Genomic DNA, 14,632 nt, shown 5'->3' on the forward strand with positions numbered 1-14,632 from the left:
ATTTCCGACAATGGGCACATCAATCTGTTCAGGGCGGGTCTGACATCATGCCTGTAAAGTCTGGTACTGATCAGACTGGATTTCATTGAGTTATACTAATTTGTTTCTTCATGGCGTGACATCAAAGTTCGCCATGCTGCTGGGGTCACACCCTTTCGCGAAAACTCACAGTTTTCACTGTAACCCAAGACCAACTCCTTAAGGCTTTCCTGGAGAAATCTGAGGCTGCAGATGTCACCCATCACTATACTGTACCCCAAAGTGTAAAACATGACATTTCCTGTTCCCACTAGGTGGCGCTGTCCTTGATGTCAAATATGGCAGTTGAAATATGTTCAGGGGTGGAGCCTTATCATATGTGTTCACTTTGGTCCAGATCGGAACATGTATGACAAAATGAGAGGCAATAAGATTTTGATGGCGAGTCATCGAAATTCGCCATGGCGCCACGGCCTCATAGTATTGTGAAAACTCAAAAGCTCCGCAATTTAACATGGCACAAGGGTGTAGTTGACACTGTCCAAATTTGAAGGTTAAGAAATGAAACCCCAAGGAGGAGTTCGCAAAAGTTCGAGGCATGGAAATGGCAAAATTAGAGCCAAAATGTCACCTTCTCTTCCAAATGGCGGACTTCCTGTTGGGTTTGTGTCAATGGGCCCACATACTTTTTTGTTCGTCTTGGCATGATACACATGTGTGCCAAATTTCATACATGTAGCTCAAACGATGTGGTCGTAGGGCTGCATTTAACAAGGCATAGGTGGCGCTGTAGAGCCATTTCCCAGTGCTCATATGTAAAACCATTAAAATACAAAATTTTTCACCAGACCTGGCATGTGTGCAAAATTTCATGAGTTTTTGAGCATGTTTAGGCCCTCAAAAAGGCCCTTGTTTGGGGTGAATAATAATAATAATAATAATAATAATAATAATAATAATAATAATAATAATAATAATAAGAAACGGAGCAGATACAATAGGGCCTTCGCACTGTCAGTGCTCGGGCCCTAATAAGAAACGGAGCAGATACAATAGGGCCTTCGCACTCTCGGTGCTCGGGCCCTAATAAGAAACGGAGCAGATACAATAGGGCCTTCGCACTCTCGGTGCTCGGGCCCTAATTACAGTAAATGGACAGGCGTGCACTGAGATTTTAGACTTTTCTCTTTCCATGGATGAAAAGTAGATTTATTAAGAAGTATATTTGTCTAGACGATAAAGGATCTTAACACAGAGCAAAGAATGCTCATGTTTTTCTTCCGAACCGACATAATGACTCAGTGATGTGTCCCACAAACAGACTGGATGTCAAGACAAATAAAAATTTATAATAGAAATTGAAGGGGGGAAAAAGTTCATGGCAATGCAAAATCTCTGTCGGTTTCTATTTAAGAAAGCTGGAAGTAACTTTATTGAGAATATTATTTTCTGATTAGAGAGGTTTGAGAGTTTTGCTGAGGATTTTTTTCCCTTGTACTTGTTCTGGAAAACCAATGTGCCAGTAATTAAAATAATTTATCCTCCAGCTTTCACGAGGCTGGAAAGTTCATGTACTAAAGCAAAAATAAGATTTGTGTTATATATTTGTTTGGGTTTTTTGCTACAGATTAAAAAGGAGAACATCAATCACGTGAGGTTAATTTCCATCATTTTTAACCACTTTCACTCACAGATTAGTCAAACTTGTGATGTTTATTGTACCATAGTCAGTTTTTACATTCCCATAAAATTTTGATAAAACAGTCAGTGATTCCTGACAGACATATTTACAGTGTGCAGATTTTTACAATGTAAATACAGCCACAAAGACAAACATACAAGACTTGTTCTATGAACTCAGCAGCCTGTTCTCACACTGTAGATGCTGTCAGATGCACAATGTTACGTATGATTCATAGCAAGAGTCGGACCCATTCAGGACCACGTGGCGTCACATTTAAAGGCACTCGGGCACTTTTTTTCTCTGCGTATGGATTTCTGTGTATTTTAGCTCCAAACCTACACGAGTAGCTAGAAGTTATCAGTGAGTGAACACAAAATTTAAAATGGAAAATGCTACCATACGAGAAACAAACCGCAGCCCTCCTGCTTTCTCAAACTCCTCACATCAAACTACATCTTTCATGTATCTTTGTGTCGCCAGCAGATTCTGATAAAACACTGAGCTGAGAACGGCTCAGGGCTGCATGCGAATGGCTCCGTCCAGTCTAATGACCTCCCCGTTGATCATGGGATTCTCAACCAGGCATGTGACCAGGTGAGCAAACTCAGCGGGGTCACCCAGGCGCGAGGGGAAGGGCACCTGGCGCGCGAGGAATGAGCGCACCTTCTCTGGAAGACCGGCGAGAAGAGGAGTGGAGAAGAGCCCTGAAGGAAAAAACAGTTTTGTTGATTTTTGTGTCAATTTTTGATAAAATAATCAGAAAATCTAATTTCTCCACATAGTTTTCGGTTTAGTCTAAGTTAACTATAACGGGCTAAGTAGGAACACTAACCGGGTGCTATGGTGATGACTCTGATGCCCACGGGTGCCAGGTCTCGTGCGATGGGAAGAGTCATCCCAACGATGCCGCCTTTAGAAGCGGAGTAAGCCGCTTGTCCAACCTGAAGAATAAATAAATACAAAATCACTCATTTATTTTATCACTCACTTAAGAAATACTATATATAGTATTTTTTTTAACCTTACCTGTCCATCGAAAGCTGCCACGCTGGCGGTGTTAATGATGCAGCCTCGGTGTCCGTCTGCGTCGGGTTCGTTCTTCCCCATCTCGCCCGCAGCGAGGCGAATCACATTAAAAGATCCTGCAATGTTCACCTGCAGGTTAAATTAAATAAATAAATAAAAGCCACATGTGATTCTCTGATTACTTCTTCTGTCCGTCTGATCATCTGTCCGGCCGTCTTACATTGATGACACGCTGGAAGTCCTCCAGGCTGTGAGGGAGGTCCTTCTTAAAGTTATATGTTTTCACAGCCACAGCAATGCCAGCGCAGTTAACCGCCAAGTCCAACTTCCCAAACTTCTCTTTGGCCAGGGAAACAGCTGACCGCACCTCTGCCTCTGATGTCACCTGGAAAACGACGAGGACAAGAAGCCCTTTTGCTCACATCAAATTATAAAGCATTCCAGCCAATAACAACCCCAGTAGAAGAACTCGAAATGCACCAAAGATTCTTTATATTCCCTGTTTGCAGGAAAATAGAGGACAAATAAGAATAATTATGGCCAAAATATACAACATGAATGCACTGGGGCTCAACATCTACTGTGTGTGAGCGCCATCTACTGAGCTGACAGGGTATTACATTTCCAGTGGCACATGCAGAATCTACACGATGGTGAGAATTTCACATCCAAACGCTGAACAGACAAAGATTGTATCCACGTGATGGCTATAAAGGAGCTGTTGTAATTTTGCCTTTGTGTCAATGCTGGTGTGAACCTCGTTCATGCTGTTTTGATCCCTTTCCGAAGGTTTTCACTTTCTTTCAACAAATCTCAGAAATCTGTTTGGTTTTGATGCTCAAATTATTTTTCCACAACTCACCCCACTATATATTTATCTGTCTGTCAATCAATCTAGTGGTCTCTGGCTCAGGTTTTAGCTGCCTTCATGTCAAAATGTATGCCACATTCTTTTCTATGGGGTCAGAATGGCGTCCTCGATGGTTCTAGGTTGAAGTTGTTGCACTTTTTTTTTTTCTTATTAATCCCACACACCCCAAAAATCCACTAAAATAAACCCTTTTTAGGAAAAGTCACGAAATATAAGATGATTGTGTTTTAATTCAACAGAGTTACTTGATTTTTTTTTAAATGCCAAGGATGTCAAAATGACCGCTTTTGTGGTTCTAGTGCTAAAGGACAATCAGTATTCATTTCACACATGGCGTAAGAAGCATTTTGGTCCATTTTGTTCTATTCGATTCATGTAAACTCTATGCCCCGCACAGCTCGCACAGATAGGAGTGTTTACAAATGTGACTTTCTCTGTTAATGTTTCCAAAATATGCAGTCTCGCGTCGGTTGAATTTTGGACTCACATCTGCAGGAGCAAAGGCACAGCGGTTTCCCAGACTGGCTGCCACAGCCTGTCCGTCAGAGGAGGGCAGGTCCACGATCACAGCAGACGCTCCGCTCTGCACCAGACGCTCCACGGTGGCCCGCCCCAAACCGGAGGCACCGCCTGTTACCAGGCCGACCAGACCCTGCTCAAGATAAGATAAGATAAGATAACCTTTATTAGTCCCACACATGGGAAATTTGTTAAAAACACACGTAAAGAGGGACGCCCACCGGGACAAGAGGAGGGGGCAGAAGAAAAGGGGAAAGAAAGTCGCAGGCCAATAAGAAAGACGAGTGAAAGGACAGATCAGAACATCACTGGGTTCCTTTCAAAAAGACACTGCATGTTTTATCTGTTAAACGTTAATTCCTCAGTAATGGATTATATTAGGTACACTTCATGAAATTGTGATGGGATTTGTTTTTGGTTAGTCAAACATATTTGATGTTAAAGCTGCTTCATTGAATTTAAAATACTTTTAAAATCTTGTCCAGTGTCTTTAAGGTGACTACCAATGAATCCTATTCAATATCTCTCTGCTGTGGTTTTCAATGATCGAAATTCAATAGTAATCAGATCAATACATCAATAAAGGCCTTTCAGAAATAGTATAATACTGCAACATCCACACTGTATTGAAAGAAAGCTTTAATTCGAAATAATCGCATGCCACAATTTCCCTAAAGATACTGTTGGAGTGGAAAAAACTGCTAGTTGAATGAACTAGACGAACTTTGGCACCATTTCTTCGTAACGCTGTACCTTGCACTTTGACCTTCCTGCCGTATGTGTAGCTGCTGCTGTGGAATGAGGAGCATTTTAACCCAAAACATAATCTTTACCGACATCTAAGCAAATGGCATTGTTACTTAAATTTAACAAAACGGCGACTGAAAACATGTTAAAGGAATGAAACCTTTATGGCAGAAACATTGAATATAAAGTAGCCAGTCGCCATAAAGAACACAAATAACATACATAACTTCTGACTGTCTGATCACAGACATTTCATAGGAAATTTAGCTGTCATTCAAATGTTTTAATTAAAGAAAAAAGAGACATGAATTAAGGTCTGCGCTGCAATAATATGAACTACATTCCTTCCATTGTATAGGAGGCATATGAACCATTATTCTACATGTAAACGTCTAGATCGTGTCTTTATATGGGAGATGCAGTCAGTGTTTCCTCAGCGTTTGCTGGGATCAGTCGTTCATTGTTTGCAGTCTACATCAGGAGACCCATTACATCATAATGCCACAGGTTTCCCTGCATATGAACATTTTGTCACCCACCAAAGAGGCTTTTGTTTCCCCCATGAAAGAAAATCACAGGATGTTTAACCAGGGTTTTATACACTCCAGCATAACATAGACTGTTTGTATCAAATATCCGGAGATTATAAGAAACTTCCCAGGCTTCCGTGATGTAAGGTGACACAGACTCATTGTGCTTTTGTTGGCAGACAGTCTCCAGAGACCAGACTTGAGCCTGAAAAAACCTGATGCGTAAAATACTGGGGGGGAAAAATTTTAAACACCTTCTTCTAAATTATCTTATTTGTTATTTGTCTTATTTGTTTTTGCAAAGTTAACAAAAAAAGGGGGCTAAGCACACATGCGCGCACCTTCATTTACTCTTCAGATTCATCTCAGTGACCGGTTTTTATTAACTGAAATATAAATACAGCATTATTAATTTAATTAATTAATATAAGCTGCCATGTTTAAAAGCCCTCGTGTGTCCTGTGTCCATCTAACTGACAGCCGGAGGTCAGCCGGGAGGGCTGAAGGGGGAGCTATCAGCATGTTTGCTAACCTGCAAGTATGCTAGCCGAGCACTCAAACTTATGGACTACAAAGAGAGCGTGCACGCCGAAAGAACCAGAAAAACTCGCACAAATCGAAACCGAAGCAGGGTGAAAGTCTAGCGTCATATTTCCTCAGAGGAAAAGAAAACGGCGAGGCAGCGCGGAGGTGTTTCATGTTTATTCTGCTGCTCACCTTCACACACCGAATGTTCGCCATCGTAGATCCGACTCGGCTGACGTCATACCAAAGATCGTGTGTGTAAGAGAGAGGCTGTGATGGATCTTCTTCTTCTTTGTGTTTAACGGCGGTTGGCAACCAACGTAAAGGAGCATTACCGCCTCCTACTGTTCCGGAGTATGGGTCAGACAGTGAGTTCACAAGCTGTATAAAAAAAAAAACTAAAAAAAAAAACCCTACACTCTTTCATAAACACCTATAGCCTTCAGAAACCCCACCAGTTCCCTCACCTGTGCCCTACTACCCTCCAACACACTCTTCAGATTAAATTCCCCAATTCCCCGCTCCGTCAACCTATTCTGCAGAACTGTCCTCTCCACATCATAACCCTTGCACCGCAGTATTACATGCTCTACTGTCTCCACCTCCTCCTGGCACACTCCACAAAGCCCCGTCTCATGTTCTCCTATCATCTGTAGCGTTTTATTTAATGCACAATGTCCCAGTCTAAGCCTGGTAATGACCACCTCATCTCTCCTATTACCCCTATACAACCTACTCACTGCCACCTCCTTCTTAAGATGATACAATTGCCTGCCCGTACTCCCTGAATCCCACCGCTTCTGCCACTCCTGAACAACCTGCCTCCAAACAACACCTTTCCCTTCAGATCCACTGCTTGTAAGTTCCATCTCAGTCCTACTTTTAGTCAACGCTCTTTTCGCCAACCTATCCACCTTTTCATTTCCACTGATCCCTACATGAGCTGGCACCCAAAGAAAGTGAATATTGCCACCACAACACCTTATCCTGCTTATAGTCTCCAGAATAGCATACAACATGCCCTGCCTTGTCTTCGAACAAAACGACTGTAGACTTGAAAGAACAGCTGCCGAGTCAGAACATACTACCACCTGCCTGATTTTCGAACACTCTACCCATTTCAATGCTACCAAAATTGCTACCATTTCAACCGTGTATACTGCCAGTCCATCCGAAGTGTATTCTGTGTATTCCAATATTTTTTGACGGAACTGTTTCCAAACCCTGTACTTCCAGTAACTGGACTTTTAGCACCATCCGTGAACACATGAATACACTCAGGGTATTCAGTCAAGCTGTGAAAATGAAATGCTGAAACAAGATCGACTCTGCCTTTCAATGTTCTCTTCAGATCCAGCAAGTACCAGTCCACAGGAGGAGTCTCCAATAACCATGGGGGAACCACAGAGAACACTACTGCAGGACATATTTTAAGTTCATACACCTGACACTCCTTAGCCCACTGATTCCCCACCTTTCCAAAATGAGCCTTCTGACTTCTTCCATACTCCCAGCATTCCAAAAGTACCTCCTTTGTGGGATGTGCATCACCATGACCACCAAGATGAACCCAGTAATTCACCGACACTTGCTTCCTCCTAAGATCTAGGGGCATTTCTCCCATCTCCACCTGTAGGGCACCGACTGGAGATGTCTTAAAAGCTTCACAGCACACTATAAGGGCTTCCGATTGCAGAACATCCAAACGTCTCAACGCAGAAGGAGCTGCTGAACCATATGCCACACACCCATAATCAAAGACCGACCTAATTAATGCCAGGTAAAGTCTTTTCAAAGCAGAAGAGCTCGCTCCCCAACCCCTCCCAGCTACACACCTCATAACATTAATAACTTTTTAGCATTTGGTTTCAATCCAATCAATATGCTCCCACCATGTCAGTCTCGAATCAAACACAACACCTAAGTACGTAAAAGAGCTCACTTTCCCAATTACCTTGTCATACAGTGTCAATGTCAAAGTCTCACTCACTTTTCTTTTGGTAAAGAACATCATTTTTGTTTTTTCCAAAGAAAACCTGAAGGCTGTGATGGATGAAGACGAGCTGAGCTCTTTACTGTTACTTTACTGATTTACTGTGACCGATACCGCGTCTTTAATATGAGATTTAAAAAGGTGTAAAACGTTCCTCAACGACTGATAATAATAATGTGAGCAGCTATTTACAGTTTGCACTTTATGCTTTATTCTGCGCTTGTAATATGAAATGTTTGTAACATAACAGCTACAAACACTTGGTAGAGCCTACATTAAGACACACACACACACACACACACACACACACACACACACACACACACACACACACACACACACACACACACGGTTTGTGTACCCGAAAAACCATCAAAGTGAGAGCGCTTTTACTTATCTTTGCTCAGAACCCCGCCCACTAAGTTCTGACCAATCCGGTCTTTAAGTCTGACATCGTAGGGTCGCTGTCAGACCGGATAGATAGGCTGAACTACTGTAATTCATTATTATCAAGATGTCCTAAAAATTCCCTGAAAAGCTTTCAGCTACTCGAAAATCCTGCAGCTAGAGTACTGACAGTACTGCATACTGCAGCTTCCAGTTTGGATTCGGGAAATTGACACTATCTCTACTTTTAAGATTAGGCTTAAAATTTCCCTTTTGCTAAAGCATATAGGGCTGGATCAGGTGACCCTGAATCCTCCCTTAGTTATGCTGCAGTAGGCGTAGGCTGCTGGGGGGGTTCCATGATGGATTGAGTGTTTCTTCTTCAGTCACCTTTCTCACTCACTATGTGTTAATAGATTTCTCTGCATTGAATCATTCTTGTTCCTAATCTCTGGCTCTCTTCCACAGCATGTTTTTTGTATCCCTCTTATCCCCTCCCTGAGCCTGGTTTTGCCGTAGGTTTCTTCCTTGTCAAAAGAGAGTTTTTCCTTCCCGCTGTTGCCAAAGTGCTTGCTCCTAGGGCGTCATATGATTCTTGGGTTTTTCCTCTGTATGTGTTATTGCAGGGTCTAGTATAAAGTGCCTATTTTAAAAAAAAAAAGGAATTGAACTGAAAATTGTTCCCGTCCTGGTTCCCTGCGAAAGCAAAAACCCGTGCCTCCACCGTGACAGAGCTGGAAACAGCTTGAGGTTATTGGTGCTCATCTCCTTATCAAGAGCATTCTCAGTCCATGTGACAAAGTCAGCCAGGGTGAGACTCCCTTCAAGGCTGTTGTCATCTTAAACTTTTCACAATATTAAGCACGAACTGCCTAGACTTACTTTATCATTTTAATCACTGGTGGTTCAAGAAATGAAGTGTAATCTCACAGACTCAGATTCATGGAATCACGGGTGTTTGAAAGATTTTATTGCATGTGTTGTAAAAAAGTTGTGTTTAACTGCAGTAACATCATAACTTACAGGGCAAAAAGTGACTTAATAACAATAATAATAACAACAACAATTATCATCATCATCATTATTATTATTATTAATACGACAGTGTATTTGCTAAAAACATCAGTCATAATCAGGACAATCTCAAGCCCACCAAGGGAGGGCTCCAGCAAAGTAAAATCTATGGCCAGGATTTCATTTAGCCTAGATGCCTACAAGTGGCCCATATAGCTATGCGATACCAACCCTGAATCTTTTGTAGTTTGACAACGCTCACAACCCTGGACCCACTGCTTGATGTCAGAGGACATCCCTGGGCAGTAACAGTGCTGTCTGACCAATTCGGTGGTATGCTATGGTCCTGGTGCAGCTGTCTCAGCTGAAGTCCCAGAGACTTTAGAGAATCTGGGAGGACAAGTTGGAGCACTTCCTCACCCCCATCAGGACGTGAAGTCTGCTGATAGAGTATGCCATCCTTCTCTACCAAACGGTCCCACTGACGTAGCAGAACCATAACTGGCTTGGGAACCTCGCTCCTCTCCCTTGGAGATGGCGGAGACTGCCTTTTCCAAAACACCAAGAAATCCCTCAGGTGTGGATCAGCCTGGTGTCCTCTGGCAAATGCTAAGCTTATGTACTAAGAAGTGGTCTGTGGTCACCACCTTGCTAATTGCCTATAATTTCCACCTATTGTCTATTCCATTTTCACAACAGCATGTGAAATTGATTGTCAATTAGTGGACAGTTTGATTTCACAGAAGTGTGACTGACTTGGAGTTACATTGTGTTGTTTAAGTGTTCCCTTTATTTTTTGAGCAGTGTATATACATCCCAAAAGGCTCACACAAGCTAGGTCCCTTAACTTTTGGTAGCTGTTGAAAGGATTAAGTTGTGGTATACCAATGGCCAGAAATGCCATTATTATTACTTCATCACAAAGTCAGGGGTGATCTGAGACGAGTGCTGCAAGGTACACTGTGCTGCAGATGTGCTGTTGCTATCCTCCATCTTCAAAATGCATCACCCTCCAGGACCTGAAGATCAGTGAAGCACCAGCCAAACCAATCTTAATATTGGAACAATATTATAGTTTGATGTTGAATTTCCACCACCTTTGCACCAGTGGTTAATGTTGAAACAATAATAAAATCATGATTAAAAATCAACAGGACTTCACAGATATTTCAATCAATACTAAACCACTGCAAATTACCATCAATGTCTTTTTCAGAGGTTTATTATCTAAAAAAAAAAAAAAAAAGGACACAATTTAACATGTCCAAAATAATATCTCTATAACATTGAGTGCCAGACCTGATCTAATAAAAAAAAAAAAAGACATTTTTGCATCAATTAAGAAAACAGTTTATTTTATGAAAACATTTTTTTGTTAAATCTATTATTTACACAGTGTTTTCAGTTTACTCTGTGATGGGGCTGGACCCCCCAGGACCGTGACTCAGATGTTGCAGGACACTAAAAGCTGTAAGGCTTGCAAAGAAACAACAGAGAAGCACCTAGAAACACTGTGAGACTAGTTAACAGCACCCAGTGCAGGAGGAGTTTCAAGTGAAACCATTGTGAGACCTTCTCTCTTTAAATGCCCTCTTTTGGTTAGTCAGGCCCTTATTTTTTCCTCCCAGCCCAGTTAGGTCCAGAGGCCAGCTCAATTGTAATGGGAAAGGCCAGCATGCGACAGACTTGCACCTCCTGTGTGTTCCCTCCAATCAAAGAAAAGCCTTCCAGGTTTTGAATTAGTTTTTCTCTCTCTTCCTGATAATTTTGACAATGGAACAAAACATGTTTAATAGTTTACTACTACATTTCCCCATTTGATTTTTCCCTATAATGAACAGTGAACTGTTTAACCCAGTGTGTCCGAATCTGAATCGAGATATTGTCTCTTCTCTCCTGGTTCTCCTACTTTCCTTTGAATAGAATAAAACCATCTCCCTGTCCTCTCCTCCTCCCACCGATTTGCCATCTTTCCCTTGTTTTCTGTTTTACCATGCTCTTCATTTCAGCTTTGCCAATACTGACATTTAAATCAACTTGATCTCCTTTAGCAGCCTGCTTTGCAATTTTATCTGCCACCTCATTGCCAATAACACCATAATGTGCTGGTATCCATACGAATTTAACTATCAGTCCCATTATATTTATTCTGTAGATTGTCTGTAAAATCTCAATTAAAATGTCTGGTCTGGCATCTGAATGACTTATCCAAGCTGGTCAATGATGAACTAGAGGGAACAGATTATTGTCCATAATGGCTTGTTATCCTCCACCCACTGAACAGCTAACAACAATGCCAACATTTCCCCTGTGCACACTGAAAGTCCATTATTGAGCCTTTTTCCAACCTTTATCTTCAATTCTGGAAAATTGAATGCCACACCCACTTGATTGCCTATATTTTTTGCTGCATCTGTATAGAGTTGTTCAAAATCATAAAATTGATTAATATAACCCTGCACTATATAGGAATTCAAAATAAATTCCTTGTCTTTGAAAACATGCGACACTGAAACCACCACGTGTGCTGCAGGCACTTTGGAAAATCTGATCACATTTCCACAGATAACCTAAGCAAGGATCTATAATCCAAAAATAATAGAAAAATGATTAAATATTTTTTAAAAAAGACCAGTGGAAAGTTACAACACTGGAACAAATTTATGACCAAAAACCTGAGGAGGTAAGACGATGGAGGGGATGGTTTCGGTTGCCGTGAGAAAGACAGTAGGCTGTATAGTTATCTCCCAGATCTGGTGTGATCCTAAAACTATACAAACTACTACCTCATTCCACAGCTCCCACTTTCTCCCTCAGTCCACCCCGGTCATATATTAACTTTATATGAGCATAATAAACATGGCCCTGCACTCTTGGAAACAGGACAGATGACCGGTCTTCAGAAAATCCTGCAGCCGTCTTCCCAGAAGCTCTTTGTTCTTGAGTCATAGGTAGGCATCTCCCAGGACAAACCTAGGAGAAATTTAAAAAAAAAAGTAGTAATAATAATAATACTACTACTACATCTTTAAATGATCACAACCAACAAAACCTGAACAAAACAAAAAGCATCAAAGAAGAGTCAAATAAGATGTGGGAGATGTTATGACGCATCATTTGAAGGCCAGCAGAAGGTGACATTAGATGTGCTGCTAATAAAACGTGTGAATTAAGGTATTTGTTTGCGGTACCTTTTAAACTCATCTTTGCTGATACTGTGTTTGAATATTATCACATGTATCTGCACTGCATAGGCTCAGGAGGGCATTTCCTGTTCTACATGCAATATATTTTTACAAAGCAAGAAACTTCTTCCTGACAGTGAGATACGAGAACAATGACAGCGAGCAGATGTGGGGAAAAAACAAACCCCAAAACAGTCAAACAGGGTTTTTAACATTGCTTCTCTGATTGTTTAGTGAACTTCTGTCATTGTCACTGAACCCTGGTAGATATACAAGATATTAAATGGTGGATGGCTCAGAAATTCCTGCAGCTAAAGAGGAGATCATTACCTGCCCTCACAACCATGTCAGAAATGACACTTTCCAGTTGTGTTTTATTCAACAACTCAGTATGATTAACTCAATTTTATAAAAAACAAACTCTAGGGACAGCCATGCATGCATTAATCTCCTCAAGGTTAGATAATTGCACTTTATGACACACTTTCAGGCAATATAACATGAGGTTGCTCTGCTGACCATCCCACAGTCTTGGCTAAGAACCAAAGTGATTGGGCTTTTTCTATCAGGACACCCATCCTCTCCCTGAGGAGATCAGTTTGACGAGCACACTGTTATCTTTTATATCCGTCTTAAAGACATTTTTAAAGCAGGTTTTTATCTCTTTAGTGTCCATAATTGTTTTACCACCTCCTCTACATTTTTTATTTGTGCTTTTAAAATACCTGCATTTCATTTTTAACTGTCCTTATTTCCCCTTTTAACTCCTTCCTCTGCCATTATTGATGTTCACTTTTTCCACGTCATACATTTTTTATTTCCTCTGTCACATTATTCTTTACACATCAAAATCAACAGACATTGTGACGGTCCATCTGGATTTAAATGATAGATTCACACAGTTAACAGCGTGGAATAGTGGTCAAAGTTTTAGTCATTTTTGATGGGTCACATCACACTGGCCACTAATGAGTGGCATGACGGGAATCTGCAGTGTTTCTGGATGCAGCTGCTTTTTGAATTGAAAAAGGAAGAATGTGATACAACACCACAAACCTACAGCCGAAGCAAATCCAACATGCAAGCTTTTCCCCGTAACAAAAGCCTTTACGTTTTGCTATTTCTCTGTGGGCGCTATCCAAACACAGCCATTTCTAAACATCAATTTGTGTTATTATATTAATAAAACGCAAATGAAACCCTCAGCTTTCTGCCTGTGTGGTGTTCAGAGGTGATACTAAAGGTTTGGGTGGGCCCCCTGCAGATTTTCACACTTCAAACTGGTTAGTCTGATGTTTGGAATGACTGCAGTAAACGATGTGGAGTCACTATTTTAAACATGTACGCATAAAGTGTGTGCGGCAGAGAGTTAAACTAAAGCAGGGATCCCGTATCATTCTACATTATTAGGTGGCGCTAACATGCTAACCCGAGCACAGTCTCAGCCTCTGGAAACATCGGCTGCTTGGTTTACAGTAACCCTGTCCCCGTCAGAATCACAGCAGTATCTGTTAAAGGAGGATGGAAAGCAGCCACTGCCACCGTGTGTGGAATATTTATCTGAGCCTGCCTCAGAAGTAGCTAGCCCGCTGTTAGCTCACAAAGCTAGCTGACAGCTACCTCGAATTGGCGGTTCTCGACCTGCTGTCATATCCGCACCGCACGCGACAACACACACCTGCCTGTAGGCTCGGTACTTCCCCCCGTAACTAATCGAGTGTTTGGGTGCCGACCTACAGTAGTGGTTTACCTCAGAAGCCTCCCTGTAGCCTGGGTGGCCCCCCATATCATCGTCGCCATCTTTCCGAGCGGAGCGGTTTGCAGCCAGCTGCTGATACGCACAAATATCGCGAGATTCATGTGTCGTGCCGGGATTTTTTATTTTTTTTTTTAACGCGTATATAATCCCTGAGCTTATAAAATATCAAGATTTCCCACTTTCAGGACTTCTTACTTCAGAGTGGGCGCCAATAATATGAAAATTTTGTTGGGGGGGGGGGTAAACTTCATGATAGATTTAGGCGATAGATTTAGTGGAGTCGTTTTTTTATGAAGTTCCAGTCTGAAAGTCACTGTTAAGCATAAATTAGCAGAATGCTAGAAAATTAAATTAAAATTTTATGTCTAGAAGACAGTGTAAATAATAATTTTAAGCGCTTAGTTCTATCATGA

At 41.5% G+C, this 14,632-nt stretch overlaps 1 protein-coding gene and 1 long non-coding RNA gene across 2 annotated transcripts; both read right to left on the minus strand.

Moving 5' to 3' along the window:
• Positions 1 to 1,673: 1,673 nt before the first annotated feature.
• hsd17b10 (hydroxysteroid (17-beta) dehydrogenase 10) lies at positions 1,674 to 6,156 on the minus strand. The gene is made up of 6 exons (XM_085444249.1): positions 6,074 to 6,156; positions 4,048 to 4,212; positions 2,910 to 3,074; positions 2,690 to 2,818; positions 2,496 to 2,604; positions 1,674 to 2,367 (listed from the first exon to the last, which is right to left on the minus strand). Exons 1-6 carry the CDS (start codon positions 6,095 to 6,097, stop codon positions 2,177 to 2,179), a joined length of 783 nt encoding a protein of 260 aa, XP_085300375.1. The 5' UTR covers positions 6,098 to 6,156; the 3' UTR covers positions 1,674 to 2,176.
• Positions 6,157 to 10,609: 4,453 nt separating this feature from the next.
• Positions 10,610 to 14,276, minus strand: LOC146684977 (uncharacterized). Its single transcript, XR_014917149.1, has 2 exons — positions 14,211 to 14,276; positions 10,610 to 12,248 (listed from the first exon to the last, which is right to left on the minus strand). It is a non-coding gene; the product is annotated as an uncharacterized LOC146684977 (long non-coding RNA).
• Positions 14,277 to 14,632: the final 356 nt, after the last annotated feature.

The sequence above is a fragment of the Copadichromis virginalis genome, linkage group LG20 (genome assembly GCF_057382275.1).
Source record: "Copadichromis virginalis isolate Kocher_CV1m ecotype Utaka linkage group LG20, C_Virginalis_male_GT1.1, whole genome shotgun sequence".
Classification (NCBI taxonomy): domain Eukaryota; kingdom Metazoa; phylum Chordata; class Actinopteri; order Cichliformes; family Cichlidae; genus Copadichromis; species Copadichromis virginalis.